General features: G+C 41.0%; 1 protein-coding gene across 1 annotated transcript; it reads right to left on the minus strand.

Annotated features, from left to right (window-relative positions):
• Window positions 1-1,669: 1,669 nt before the first annotated feature.
• On the minus strand, window positions 1,670-14,615 carry arpin (actin related protein 2/3 complex inhibitor). Its single transcript, XM_031285376.2, has 6 exons — window positions 14,386-14,615; window positions 11,487-11,562; window positions 8,808-8,940; window positions 6,700-6,906; window positions 4,713-4,873; window positions 1,670-2,987 (listed from the first exon to the last, which is right to left on the minus strand). The coding sequence occupies exons 1-6, from the start codon at window positions 14,475-14,477 to the stop codon at window positions 2,979-2,981; spliced, it is 678 nt and encodes a 225-aa protein (XP_031141236.1). The 5' UTR covers window positions 14,478-14,615; the 3' UTR covers window positions 1,670-2,978.
• Between the last annotated feature and the right edge of the window lie 382 nt (window positions 14,616-14,997).

Raw genomic sequence — 14,997 nt, forward strand, 5'->3', positions numbered from 1 at the left:
GTCTCATATAGTCTTCTCACTTACAGTTTGGTCCATATAAAGCCCCCCCAAAAAAAAAAAAAAAAAAAAAAAAAAGTTCCTCAGCCATCATAGATTTTAGCAAATCATGAAAAACAATGATGACATTATTAAAAGTGTGATACCACACAACCTGTTTCACAGTCTGAATATGGAAACTCTCTGTTTCTGGGGGAATTTCTGAGTCTCAAAGTCGGCAAATCTGCCAAATTCTGCTTTGAATGTGGCGTAATTACAGTTTAAAAAACAGTTGTTCAGTTTTTGGTTTGGAGCACAACTAGGCGGGCCAAAATGTATTGTGAACCTAAACTGATAAGCGGGCCGGATCAAAGTTTGCGAGGGGCCGGATTTGGCCCGCGGGCCTTGAGTTTGACACCTGTATTTTAGAGCCTCACAGATCAGAGTGGTGCCAGCCGCTGAAAAATCTTCAGATTTCTTTCTTCACTAAATCTACTTCGAAAACAACAACTGATCAATACTGAATCTCACTTTTACCATTATCATGAATTAAAGGGTAACTACTGTTTTCTCAACCTGGACCCTATGTTCCTATGTTTTTGTGTCTAAGTGACTGATGGGAACAACAATCTTTGACATTGGTCCAGTAATAAGAGAGATCGCTGCAGTCAGCAGCGGAGAAACAAGCTACAATGTTAGTTAATAGAGCAATTGTCCAGCTTGTATTTACCTTCACAAAAGTGCTCGTTTTTCGTATATATATATATATATATATATATATATATATATATATATATATATATATATATATATATATATATATATATATATATAGTGTAGTTGTGACATCACAACCGTACAGAAGCCTTGATGGCTTGTTTAAAGGCAAAGGACTGTGTGCATTTCTCTGTGGATTAAGCGTTTATAATACTTTCACAGTATTTATATAGCACCACCTGCGTTACAATCAAAAATGACATGTATATATATTAGTTTATAGTCATTTTTTTTTAAACGTAAAAACATTTGCAAAATTGTGTTCGCTAAAGCCACCAGACTCCATGTAAATATGTCATTTTAGCATCGTAAATCACACTTCATTCAAAGTCGACAGAAATAAAATAAAACTATGAAAAGCCGTTTTGGGTTGTCTTTCCACTTTTCCAACCATCACACCTCTAGTTTAGGTTGAAATAAACACAGTTTACAGATTTACATGTGAAAATATGTTGGCTCTATACACACTAAAAGTATTGTTTTTTTAAATGGAGTCTGGTGGGTTTAGCGCTAGCGACTTCAGATCTGTTTCTGGTTAAACAGAAAGGTCTTTAAGAGGTTTTAAAGGTAAATACAAGCTGCACAATTGTCCTATTAACTTACATTGTAGCTTGTTTCGCAGAGATCTCACTTAATACTGGACCAATGTCAGATTGTTGTTCCCATCAGTCACTTAGACACAAAAACATAAAAAGTGGTAGTTACCCTTTAATACATTGTTTCCCTAGAAAACTAATTATTCTTGTATGTTGTTCAAATTGTTATTTTTAATAATAAAACATTGTTACTGTGTTAAATAGGAGTACATGTCATTTTTGTTCAACCTGGTTGAAAATAATACAGGTCATATTTACTGACTTAGTAACAATGGAATAACAATGATACAATTGTGTCCATGTCATGAATGGAATACTTGGAGGTTTGGATACTTTTTTTTGTGCAAACTTAACTAAATGCACAGGATTGTTTTTTAGCCTGTTTATTGTTTACAAAGCACCCAATGACCATGTCTCTTGACTGAACTGAAGAACCAAATCATTCATCGCACCATTAAATCGCACCCTTGTGCAGAGCCACCATCGACTGCATCCGGAGCTTAGCGCCACCCAAGACGCTTGTCAGTGGTTTAAAGAAATGCCAATAAACCAGAGGGTTTTTTTCTCTTATCCAGGAATGTATGTGCGGTGTAGCCAGACCTTAATCCGCAGCGCTGTGGAGATAGAGCTGGCAAGCGAGACTACACGGAGACAGACAAAGGCAGGCTTGTTAACTTCATACATGAAATGGCGGTCAATATAAACCCCATATGAGTTAAAACGCAAACGAACATTTGTTGGTTGGCAGCATTTGAATGTGCCGGCCACTAGTTATCGGTCCGTGAATCTGGGGGGGGCGGAGCTTCTGAAAATCTCAACCATCTTTGTGCAGAATCACTTACTGCACCTTTAGGAATGATGATGTGTGTGTAGCGAGTGTGTCCATGGCGCACACAGCTGCCCATACTTCCCCAAAAAACTAAATGTATCGCAGAGCCCGGCGTCGTCCAGTCCAGAAAGAGCGCCATTTGTGGTTGTTTCGGAACCGAAATTCATTTTTATTTTACGAGTACACACTTCTTGGCATTTGGATTGGTTTTGGATCCGGTTCTAATTTGGAACCGGGTTTTTGGTTCCCAACCCTACTGTCAGGTACTAAAGCGGTGTACTGAGCCTGTGAAACGAGAAACACAGCTCTTTGGAGATACACTTTAAAATACAATGAGTCTCTCTAGACAGGACTTAAATTACAGTATGGAAGGAGCAACAAGTGTGCTGTAAAACTACAGATATTTGGGTCATTAATACCAGGCTATGCAGAAACTCTGGATTCAACTTGGACACAAACAGGAAAGAGTAGAAGAATAAGCCCAGAAAGATTCAAAAAAGCAGAGCTTAAATTCCAGTCATTTGGGGATCTTATCCAAAGCATACAAGGGTAAAGCTTCAAAGACGGTGTGCATCACAGCTAAGATACACACATGGAGCTGGAGAGGTCTGGTCCCATATTGCAGAACTGACGCCAGGTTTCCAGTCCCAAGGCCACATATGTAAGAGGTTAAGTACCCCGGTAAAATGTGGGAGTCCCAAGGCCAAGACAGAGACACAGGAATGGATCCAAACTGAAGCAGTTCACCCTGGAGACTGGAACAGCGCCAAGACATCAGGCTGATGGGAGAGACGGCTTCCTCAGTCATCCTGAAAGAGAAACAGAGTGGGAAGAAGTATTTGCCAAACACATCACCGGCTTTCTATATATTGTGAACAACAGATGCAGCCAAAGACGGATTTGGCTGTTAGGTCAAATCACAGATTCTAGCTAGTCTTCCATATCCATTTTAGGATGGCATTATTTTCATTGTTGATTCATCTTTCGGGTAATTTCTCGATTAATCCATTGGTTGTTTGGTCTATAAATGTCAGAAAATGGTGAAAAATGTGGATCAGTGTTTCCCAAAGCCCAAGATAACATCCTCAAATAGGTTTTTTCCCCACCACAAGTTAAAAATATTCAATTTACTAACATAGAAAAGTACAGAAACCAGAACATATTCACAATGAACAAGCTGATATCAGAATTTTTACTATTATCTAAACAGTTGGTGATTAGTTGAATGGTTGACAACTAATCGATTAAAGGTGCTGTAGGTAGGATTGTGAAGATCCAGGACTTAGCCAAAAAATTTGAACATCGACAACTTCTCAGTCCCTCCCCCCTTTCCGCTAAAGCCCAAACGGTCTCCTAAGCCCCTCCCCCCACAAGGGAGAATAAATAAGTGTGCATGAGCAGTGATTGACACGCAGTTAGACACCCCCCCCCTGGCCCTGATTGGTGCATCTGAACAGGGAGCGGTGGATTTTTTCAAATCTCACTACAGGCTGTAGGTGGTGCCAGAGGAGCCGGATTTTTTTTTTAATGACCTGCTTCATGTAGTTCTACTGGAACATAGGGTCAGTTTCAGCAAATATGACAGAAAGTTAGTTTTATAAGTCTTACCTACTGCAACTTTAATCTTTGCAGCTCTAATCCATTCAAGTGTCACATGTACAGTACAAAGAGGTTGAGGCTTATAAAACTGTCAAAATGCAAAGCAACCTATTTATTTTACCATCTTGTATCATTAATGTTTTGTATACATCACTGGTTCTCAAACTGGGGTACAAGTACGCAAGCTCCCTCTAGTGGTACGCAGATGGAATCTCTGATATATTTTGAAAAAAATGAAATGAATGAATTTGTTTAAGTGTAATATTTTTGTTTAGGTATCAGCTACATATTTACGTTCATGAGCGGAGTGTTGCATCCATAATTAGTTAAAAGATGTGATGGGAAGATAGTAAGCAGAGGTAAAAATGACTGGTTTAAAAACACTGCAATCTGGGCTCCAAACAGCAACTATTAGGAAGAGAAGTGCAAATTTGGATTCAGGTGGGGCGGGACGAAGGAAGTACAGCGTGGTTGTGGCTGACAAGAGTCAACAGTATATATAATGTTATTAGGAATAAACCTGCCTCCTGCGTGAACTGTCCGTAGCTGTCGACGCTACCGTTGGCCATAGAGCCCAACAGTGACTGCCCACTTTAACGGCTCTGGTTCCGGAAGTGATTTTCCCCGTTCAATTGTTCCATTGAAATTTCAAAAACTGTTTATTTAAAGAGTTTTAAGCCTGGAACCAAGTCAACCATCTACGAGATGAATTGTGAATATAAAACATTTGAATCGGCGCAAAAAAACATTTTGAAAACGGCAAAAAAGGCAAAATTACAAGACTGTGTAGAGAAACTATCATAGACTTGAATGGTAGAAGCTTGATCTAGATGTTCGCGGTTATGGACGCGCGCAACGGTAAACGTAAATCGTAACTTTTTAAGCGATTCCAAGTTGGAACCGGTTCTCAAGGCCCAATCCTAGTACTCACTCACCCATTCATCCTCGTCTGCTCCCTCTCCTTGGCCGGGCTTCTGAGTGCTGACTGCGTCTGCTTTGTTGGCCATGATCTTGTCCGTCCACGACGCCCCGGCCTTTTCATCGCCAGCAAAGTTACACTTGGTCACCGTGCCGCCGTCCACTTTGGCTAAGGAGACTGGAAGCACAAAAGAAAGGAAGAAAGTGAGCTTATTAAGCGTCCAAAAAAAGCAACAGACATACAGCACAGATATAACTAAACATACATAACAAAAACAGAAAAGTCAATATGAATCTGGGCCAAAAATGTGTAAACGTAGACGCTGTGAGCAGACCAGAACTGTCCACTTCACTCAAAAGTAACAGTTGAATATCAAAGGTCCGGATGACTCTTCTGCATATGAAAAAGGTCAAACACTGTTAATTTCCCTTGAGGTTAGTTGTGAAACTGTAAAGGACAGGAAAAACAAACATTTAATTACAGCCACTCCCCACTGCCATGGAGGTCAACACTAGGACGAGTTTGATTAATGTGAGGGTTATGAAAATGGACCCTCTGGCTTTGAAAAACAGGCCCGCCTTATGAAGTCAGAAAACAAATGAAAGAGCTCTGACCCAAACCTTGTACTGCAGTTGTTTCCCCTGACAAAGATCCACTTCAGACGACTTACACAACTTTAAATGGGTAGCTGAGGCTTAAGCAGGGTTCACACAGTCAAGTATTCTTTCCTCCTAAGGATAAATGTGAAATAAGGGCATACTGGATGCACATGCACCGTTTTCTCTTTTCAGTGGAAAGTACTGTATGTGGAAGCAGCTAAGCCGTTTGTCGGTTTTTAAAATCAATTCTTTTCCCTAGAATTGTTTGTTTTGTTTGATTTTTTAACAAATTATTCTCCTTAATATTTTCTGTTTATAGGGTACCGCTGATGGCGACTACATCATTCTGACACATCTGACAGAAAGCAGCAAATGCAGAAAATCCATGTTATGTACTTCTTCACAAAGGAAATAAGTGTCCTACTGACTGACATGACGTGATGTGCATTCTTTTTAGAAAACTATTAGTTTTCAGATATGTCTAATGATACATAAGCTGTGTTGGAAACCGTTCCCTATCACAATGCACAGCTAATTTGAGTGTACATACGATGTACGCTACATTTTACTCCCGTATACCACAATGCAACGTGGCCGTGTTTTCCCGGAGGAGAAGAAGAAGAAGGACAGACGAAAACTGAAAAGGAAAAACGGAGCAGGCTTTTGGTTTCTAAACAGTGGAAATGTAACATGCAACATATAAACAACCTTTTACTATTCTCCTGAGTCCTCGGTTTGTTTCAGGGACGTATTAGAAGTCTTTTTGTTTGGGTTTGTTTACATGATGCCTCCGTCACACAAATAACCGGCTCATCTACTGACGCAACGATGTTTTCAGAGAGTGTTCGACATCTGGTTTGGTTTTTCCTGATATAGTTCCCTATTTAATAAACACTATGTAGGGAATAGTGAGTGAGTGAGGGAGCAGTTTCCAACACAGCTACAGTCTCTAGAAGTGTATTATTCAACTTTTGTTTTTGTAAAAGAAGGAAATGAAAATCCCAACACAAACCCAATCGACACCCATGTATCGGGTAAGAATGGAATCAGGACAACAGCATATCGTCGCAGCCCAGTGGTGTAGTCTATGTGATACGCAGTATACCCACTAAGAAAGCTCCAGGATTTCCATATACCCACTTAAAAATGTGCAATGACACGCAACAACATACTTTCCATTATATTTTTGATTCATCTGTGTTCTTTTTCTTCACTTAAGCTAAATAAAGGTATTTTCACCATAAATTGGTGCATTAAAGCATATCCAAATGCAGAAAGTTGCTGATGCTGATGCTCAAAACTTCCCTGGGGGAGGACACCCAGACCCCCCACTATGCTATGCCCCCCCCCCTTCCCCAGAGGCAGATTCTGGCCCATATACAGTATATGGGCATACGTACTCACATATAAAAGGACTGTTTCCTCGGGTCTTCAGCCGTATATCCTGTCCCGTTTCCAGCTCGGTTGTGTCCATCTCTGACTCTGGGTACCAGAAGGCCCAGGTCCCGTTGGGTCGGTGCTGGTCAGTTATCTTCACCAGCTCAGCTTTGTTCACCATCGCTGACAGCTGCTCCTCAGACAGACAGTCCGACTCGCCTTTAGCTTCCACCTCTGGACGGACACAACATGTGCACCAAAGCCAATGATCAGGATTTAAAGCTATAGTGTGCAAGTATTTTATATTAATGAATAGGGTTGGGCATTGTTTGTATTTTAACAATATCTGATTCAATTAAATTTATTTATTTATTTTATTTATAGTATTGAATCATAAATCATAACAAGAGTCCAATTCCAATTCTTCCTTTCGCTTCCGGTTCTTATCGTTTCTCGCAGGGCTGTAGTACTTGAGTCAGGACTCAAGAGGTTTTTCTATTGTCTCAGACTCGTTGGTATTTGGACTCCGACTCGGCCGTTGGACTCGCCAAATATTCTAGTTGGTCTGGACCGAGTCCAGCACTATATGCTTTTGTTCTCAAGTAACTTCCTCCTTCAAAACAAAACCATTGATGAAGCGTGCTCATTCAGAAAACAGGTATTAGTTTAATTCAGAATCCATCTAGAACAGGCATCGTGATTGGTCGCCTGGGATACACCTGGCTGCATCATATACCAAAATCATCAGGTATCTGTCAGTTTAATTTAGACACAGACACGATGTCAGCGAGCACTCTGAACTCTGAACTCTCCAGGACAGGTAATAAGTTCAAGAATGGGAACATTTCCATTTTATATTTTAAGTAAATAATATGGCCTAATTTGATCCTATAGTGTGTTACTCTGCACTTGCTTTTTGATTATTGATTATTAAATATTAAAGCAAAATGATCATCTTAAGGTAGAATATATACTGTCTCTCACATCACATACATTATGAAAAGGTAAGTGAGTCTTGAAGAGGATTCTTTTTTTTCTGTCTCTGTCTTGACTGTCTCTCATTCGGACTCGGTCTTGACTCGGTCTCGACTAGTCATGGTCTTGGACTTGTCTTGGACTCGACAAAGGTGGACTTGACTTCAGCCCTGGTTTCTCAATTCCGATTCTTTGAGGGGTGAAGTTAAAATGGGTCACATGCTTATTTCAGATAAGATAAGAGGAACATTTTATTTTGATTCAATAGTGATATACAGGTTTACCGGACTTTTTCAATGTATTCTTATGTAAAGCACATAAAAAAATATTCTCAGACTTATAGGAAGCCAGTGCACGGCTCTAAGAACAGGGGTGATGTGTCCAAATTTCCTGGTTTTTAATTTATAATTAATTTTATATTTTATATGAAATACACAAACATGCACAAGACCTATTCATGCACTAATGGAGAGATGTCAGAGTGAGTGGGCTGCCAGTGCTGGACCAGCGCCCTGGGCGGCTGGGGGGGGGTTACGGTGCCTTGCTCAAGGGCACCTGGCAGTGCCCAGGAGTTGAACTGGCATCTCTCCAGCTACCAATCCACACTCTGTACTTTGGTCTGTACTGGGACTTGAACCAGCGACCCTCCGGTTCCCAACCCAAGTCCCTACGGACTGAGCTACTGCCACCCCCAACCCCTAATGAGGACTCGGGCAGTTGCAGTTACTCAACTGATTATTTACAGAGACCTGTAAAGAGACTGTTACACTAATCAAGTCTGCTAAAAACAAAGGCATGAACAATCCTGTAGAGACATGAGTCTTGCTATTAGTTAAGGGTGCAGCTACAGTTCAAAAATGCGTGGAGAGAAAAAATAAATAAAGGTGGGACTCAAACACACACACTGCCAAGGGGGACTGTGACCCGACAACAAGCCTCGCTCAGCCAACACACACACACATACACATACACATACACACACACACACACACACACACACACACACACACACACACACACACACACAGTTGACGGACAGATTCATAATTGAATCTTAAACTACAACAACATGGAAGACCAAACACTCCAAACTGAATTAGGTTTGGAGAGGAAATGAAACACACAAACACCAACACAAGTGTTTGTTGTTGTCTACTCACTGTAGGAGGACATGAGGAAGCCGGTGTTGACCTTTTTGGTGTCGCTGAAGTTTGGCTCCATCTCCGTACCACTGGCATCGAACTTCCTCTGATGGATGCGACTGGGCTTGATGTACAGCACGTAGAAACGGACCTGCCGGTGACAGAAACAAAGAGTAGGAGATTCTAACGGTATAATTACCTTCAGCAAAAATATCACCGTTTCATTCACCGGTATTGCAATTACCATTGAACACAATAAAAGCTGTAACAATTCAAAATTTTACTATACAATTATTTGTCACAGAAATAATTGTGATTAAGAATATAATTGTCTCTGTCAGTCAAACTTACAAATATGTCTGTATTTGTAAGAACAACTTTTGAATACATCCCAGGATACATCTTTTGTTTATATCACAGTTATGTGACCCAGATAATGTAAGAACAGCCTATGAAGTAAACTACGCCTCTTTATCATCATAAAACGTTGTATTTTTTTCTTAAATGAACATTAGATTGACAAAACCCATCAACAGTCATACCTCTTAGGACCTTAGCTATTGTTAGCAATTAATTGCGGTTACACAAAGAAATGGCGATTACTTAAAATATATTGCGATTAGACAATTATGTAATAATCGTTACAGACCTTAACACAATGTATTTTATTTTTAAACACACTGCACACTGGCAGGGAGAGGGAGTCCTAAACTGCACTTTCTGTCCTTGACGACTCATAAAAAACAGAAGGGAAAATCTTTAGTGGTTGATGGGTGGTGATGGAGCAGTGGATATGACCCATGCCTTTGGTGTGGGAGATCTGGGTTCGATTCCCACTGAGATACATCAACCAATGTGTCCCTGAGCAAGACACTTAACCCCTAGTTGCTCCAGAGGTGTGCGGCCTCTGACATATATAGACATTGTAAGTCGCTGTGGATAAAAGTGTCAGCTAAATGAAGCTAAATGTAATGAAGCTCAGCACAAATTCTTTCAGGAAGACTTCTATATTATGGCAATCACCACTTTCTCTCCCTAAAACTATTTAGAGGTTAAGAGGCATTTACTCTTCAGTAAACCAATCAGAATTGGCCACGAAATTCATGATCCAATCACAGCATGACATCCTGCTTTAAATGTCTCTCTCCTTGCTATCAGCTGTCTTTTCAGGCAAATGTGCAACCCTCCTCCTCCCCTTCCACCTCCGGGCATCGTCAACCACGGAAACCTGAGTCCCTTTCTGGCAGACAGCTCCTTCGTTCGATCTCTGGGTTCCCTCTCCGCCATCACCAGTGTCTAGGCTCCATCTGGGGGAAATATGTTTGGATTCTATACCCCTTTAAATATTTTTAATGATGGAGTCTAATCCCCAAAGACTGTACTTTTCATATTATGTTTATTTTCAATAAATATTTGCATATCTGCAACGAAGTCTCTCCTGATTGAAATGTAATGTTTTAAAACAGCGGCTGTTTCAAAACGCAGTATACCTTGAAACCAGTAACCGGCCCATGTCGAGCTTTGGTTTATGTTTTTGTCCGTCTGTGTTTCTTATGATTGTATTTTCTGTTTTTGTCTTTGTAATTTGACTCAATGACGCTGACAATGATCTCTCGAGGATAAATAAAGGCTGAATGAATGTATGAATGAATGTTTATGTTTAGTCTATAATTTAGTCTGAAATGCTAACACTGATAAGGATTGTGGGAATCTTTCAAAGTTCTTTTTGACACAACAAAGGAGGAAGATGTTTCTTAAAACATAAAATGGAGCTAAAGACATGTTTATACTGTTCAGTAAAAGACCAGGAGAAGAAGAAGAGACAAGGTTTGGGGAAGTGGTTCCCAAAAATGTTCACGTTGACGACCCCTAAATAGGGTTAGGGTATTGTTTGGATTTCAACAATTCTTGATTGCCCCAATTCTTTGAGGGCGGGGTGAAAACAGATCACATGCTTAATTCACAGAAGAAAAAACATATTTTTAAAAACTTTTACAAAACTCATATTCATTCATTCATATACACTTTTGCGCAGCATCATAGTGTCGGGGTCGGTTCCCAACAATAGCCTTAACCTGACACAAATAAAACCCCCGTTTGATAATATTTTGCCCCAGGGTCCCCATCTGGCAGGATTTTTGCTTTTAGGGTGTTTTATTACAGACAATGTATAAAACCCATGACCAAAGTAGTAGGGCTGCACGATATGAGGAAATGTATCTAACTGCGATTATTTGGACTGATGCGATTGCGATATGATTCACGATATTGGGAGGAAATTATCATTGTATTATCATTCTCATTTTCATTGACAAATATTAAAATTAAAAAATAAATAAAATGATTATAGTGTGATTTCTGCGATGATCTTTAGTCTGTAGGATAGGATTTGTAGGCCAGGACGTCTCTGCAGCACCACAATACTTCATCCAGAATGGTTTGACACATATTTTGCCTTTAACAAATATTACAGTAGTCCATATTGCGATTTCAATAAAATTGCGATTAATTGTGCAGCCCTACAAAATAGTCATACATTCTGTCATTGTGTTACTTATGGGTGGAATTTTAGAGAAAATACATGATTCCCCTTTTGGCTTGGGACCCCCAGGAATCCTCTCAAGGACCCCTGGTTGTCCCCGAACCCCACTTTGGAAACCACTGGTTTAGGTGGATGGGTCATGGGTGCTATAGTACCTTTTCATTGTTGACGTCACTGATGGCATGTCTGGAAACATCCAGTAGCTTTCCTTCTAGAAGAACCCCCTGGCCACTGTGTGGAAGGAAAATATCAAATATTAAAATCAGTCTACGTCCACTTGTCTGTGCATTCTGTTGCTTATAATTAATTGTATCTGTTGTATTTATAGGAGTTCCTCAAACATCTTCAAGCCTCTTCAACATTGCATGGAAGTCTGGGACGGTGCCTAAGGAGTGGCAGACCGGGGTGGTGGTTCCCCTTTTCAAAAAGGGGGACCAGAGGGTGTGTGCCAATTACAGGGGTATCACACTTCTCAGCCTCCCCGGTAAAGTCTTCTCCAAGGTGCTGGAAAGGAGGGTTCGGTCGATAGTCGAACCTCAGGTTGAAGAGGAACAATGCGGATTCCGTCCTGGTCGTGGAACAACGGACCAGATCTTTACTCTCGCAAGGATCCTGGAGGGAGCCTGGGAGTATGCCCAACCGGTCTACATGTGCTTTGTGGATCTGGAGAAGGCCTATGACCGGGTCCCCCAGGAGATACTGTGGGAGGTGCTGCGGGAGTATGGGGTGAGGGGGTCCCTTCTCAGGGCCATCCAATCTCTGTACAACCAAAGCGAGAGCTGTGTCCGGGTTCTCGGCAGTAAGTCGGACTCGTTTCAGGTGAGAGTTGGCCTCCGCCAGGGCTGCGCTTTGTCACCAATCCTGTTTGTAGTATTTATGGACAGGATATCGAGGCGTAGTCGGGGTGGGGAGGGGTTGCAGTTCGGTGGGCTGGGGATCTCATCGCTGCTTTTTGCAGATGATGTGGTCCTGATGGCATCGTCGGCCTGTGACCTTCAGCACTCACTGGATCGGTTCGCAGCCGAGTGTGAAGCGGCTGGGATGAGGATCAGCACCTCTAAATCTGAGGCCATGGTTCTCAGCAGGAAACCGATGGAGTGCCTTCTCCAGGTAGGGAATGAGTCCGTACCCCAAGTGAAGGAGTTCAAGTACCTTGGAGTCTTGTTCGCGAGTGAGGGGACAATGGAGCGGGAGATTGGTCAGAGAATCGGCGCAGCGGGTGCGGTATTACATTCAATTTATCGCACCGTTGTGACGAAAAGAGAGCTGAGCCAGAAGGCAAAGCTCTCGATCTACCGGTCAGTTTTCGTTCCTACCCTCACCTATGGTCATGAAGGCTGGGTCATGACCGAAAGAACGAGATCCAGGGTACAAGCGGCCGAAATGGGTTTCCTCAGGAGGGTGGCTGGTGTCTCCCTTAGAGATAGGGTGAGAAGCTCAGTCATCCGTGAGGAGCTCGGAGTAGAGCCGCTGCTCCTTCGCGTCGAAAGGAGCCAGTTGAGGTGGTTCGGGCATCTGGTAAGGATGCCCCCTGGGCGCCTCCCTAGGGAGGTGTTCCAGGCACGTCCAGCTGGGAGGAGGCCTCGGGGAAGACCCAGGACTAGGTGGAGGGATTATATCTCCAACCTGGCCTGGGAACGCCTTGGGATCCCCCAGTCGGAGCTGGTTAATGTGGCTCGGGAAAGGGAAGTTTGGGGTCCCCTGCTGGAGCTGCTACCCCCTCGACCCGAGACCGGATAAGCAGACGAAGATGGATGGATGGATGTTGCATTTATATTTTATTCTATTGACTATTTTTACCATGTTTTTATTGCCTACGCATATTGTAAAGCACTTTGTGACCTTGTCTGTGAAAGGCGCTGTATAAATAAATTTTACTTACTTACTTACTTATAGGAGAACTAGCCTACGTGCAACACCTTCAAATTCCTGTTCTCCCAAGAACAGATGTGTATAACGGAGACCAGTGGTGGAATGTAACTAAGTACATTTACTCAAGTACTGTACTTAAGTACAAATCTTGAGGAACTTGTACTATGAGTCTTTTCTTTTTTTGACACTTTCTACTTCTACTCCGCTACATTTCAGAGAAAAATGTACTTTTTACTCCACTACATTCATCTGACAGCTTTAGTTACTAGTTACACATTAAGATTTCTGCACACAAAACACATGTAGTTTATAAAATCTGATGTTTTATTCTAAAGTAAACTAGTCAATAATATAACGGCTACAAGTCCAGCTGAGATGATTAGACCATTAAACACACAACTGGTTGGATCCTTTACTCTTTCTACAATGGGAGTAGAGTTCTGCATTGAGTAGTTTTACTTTTAATAGTTTAAGTAAATTTCCCTGATGATACTTATTACTTACATACTGTTACTGGAGTAACATTTTCAATGCAGGACTTTTACTTGTAACAGAGTATTTTTACAGTGTGGTATTAGTACTTTTACTTAAGTAAAGGATCTGACTACTTCATCCACCGCTGATGGAGACCTAACAACCAAACTCCTTTAAAAAATGGTCATATCAGAATCAGAATACTTACTAATTGTTTAGTTGCAGTTGCTCACAGTCAAATTCAAGGTAAAAAAAAAATAAAAAATAAATAAGAAAAGAGCGACTGAATAGGTAACGTTATAACAGATATGGCATATTTGAATACATTTTCAACTATAAGCTATAAAGTGGTTGTACACCTAGTGTACATTTTCGTCAACTGAAACCATAGACTGTTAATATTAAACTAATAATATACAGTCTATGACTGAAACACACAACAGAGGGCGTTGGCTAGTGTATAACGTTACACCAATACAGCATTTTCAGTTTTATTAAGATAAAGTGCTGCCAGGGGATTCTTTGAATGCCGAATATACAAAAACGAATTACTTCTTAGCAAATGATTTGTGTGAAGTGCGTAAATTAGATTTAGCTGCTCTAAACTGTCCCGATGTGTCAGTGGGGTTTGGTGTTGTCTCTACATCACAAGGAAAACAATGTATCAGACTGAGATATAACTAGCTAGAACTCCTCTGAATACTTTACCTTTCATACGTAGAGGGACACCACACGCGGTCAAATTTCTCATTGTGCACTGGTTTGTTCTGTAAAGACGTGTTGTGATAAATTCGGCTCATCTTTCATAAACTTATAATGCAACTTTTCTCTTCTCGGAGATTTTTTTCCTGTTTCCTGACTTCCTGTTCCTGAGCCCTGCGAGAGAGGCGCGCTTGTTTTCTATACAGCACGTGCCGACGAGTGACAGCTGTGCAAGAGATGAGTGTATAATCTCATCTCTTGCACAGCTGTCATTCGCATGCAGTGATTTGGGGGGGTGCAGGGGGTAGTCCCACGATAATGATACTATAATAATGAATTTAGTGTTGGATTCTAAACACACAAATCTTACCAAGTATTTGAATTTATTTCTAGTCAAAATATCTAATAACACTAAATATAAGACACAATCACCTAATAAGTTATATTTCAGTGAGATATAGAGACTTGTTTTTAGACGATGCATCTTGAATATCTTGTTAAGTGAAAGAGTGTTGAAAACATCTCGTTTTGACTCGTATCTCAGATGAAACAAGCGTTTTTGACATCTCATAAGGTTTTTAATCTGCTGTGTTATTTGTAAAAGATGGATCATGTTGT

Source organism: Sander lucioperca, chromosome 7, assembly GCF_008315115.2.
Source record: "Sander lucioperca isolate FBNREF2018 chromosome 7, SLUC_FBN_1.2, whole genome shotgun sequence".
Taxonomy (NCBI): domain Eukaryota; kingdom Metazoa; phylum Chordata; class Actinopteri; order Perciformes; family Percidae; genus Sander; species Sander lucioperca.

What these genes read in the sequence shown, in the direction of transcription:
- arpin (XM_031285376.2), bottom strand. Translation starts at nt 14,477, where the DNA reads ATGAGCCGAATTTATCACAACACGTCTTTACAGAACAAACCAGTGCAC. An exon ending in TGTCCCTCTACGTATGAAAG is followed by an intron (nt 11,563 to 14,385) that starts GTAAAGTATTCA and finishes CCTTCCACACAG; the next exon opens with TGGCCAGGGGGTTCTTCTAG. An exon ending in CTTCCTCATGTCCTCCTACA is followed by an intron (nt 6,907 to 8,807) that starts GTGAGTAGACAA and finishes GTGTCCGTCCAG; the next exon opens with AGGTGGAAGCTAAAGGCGAG.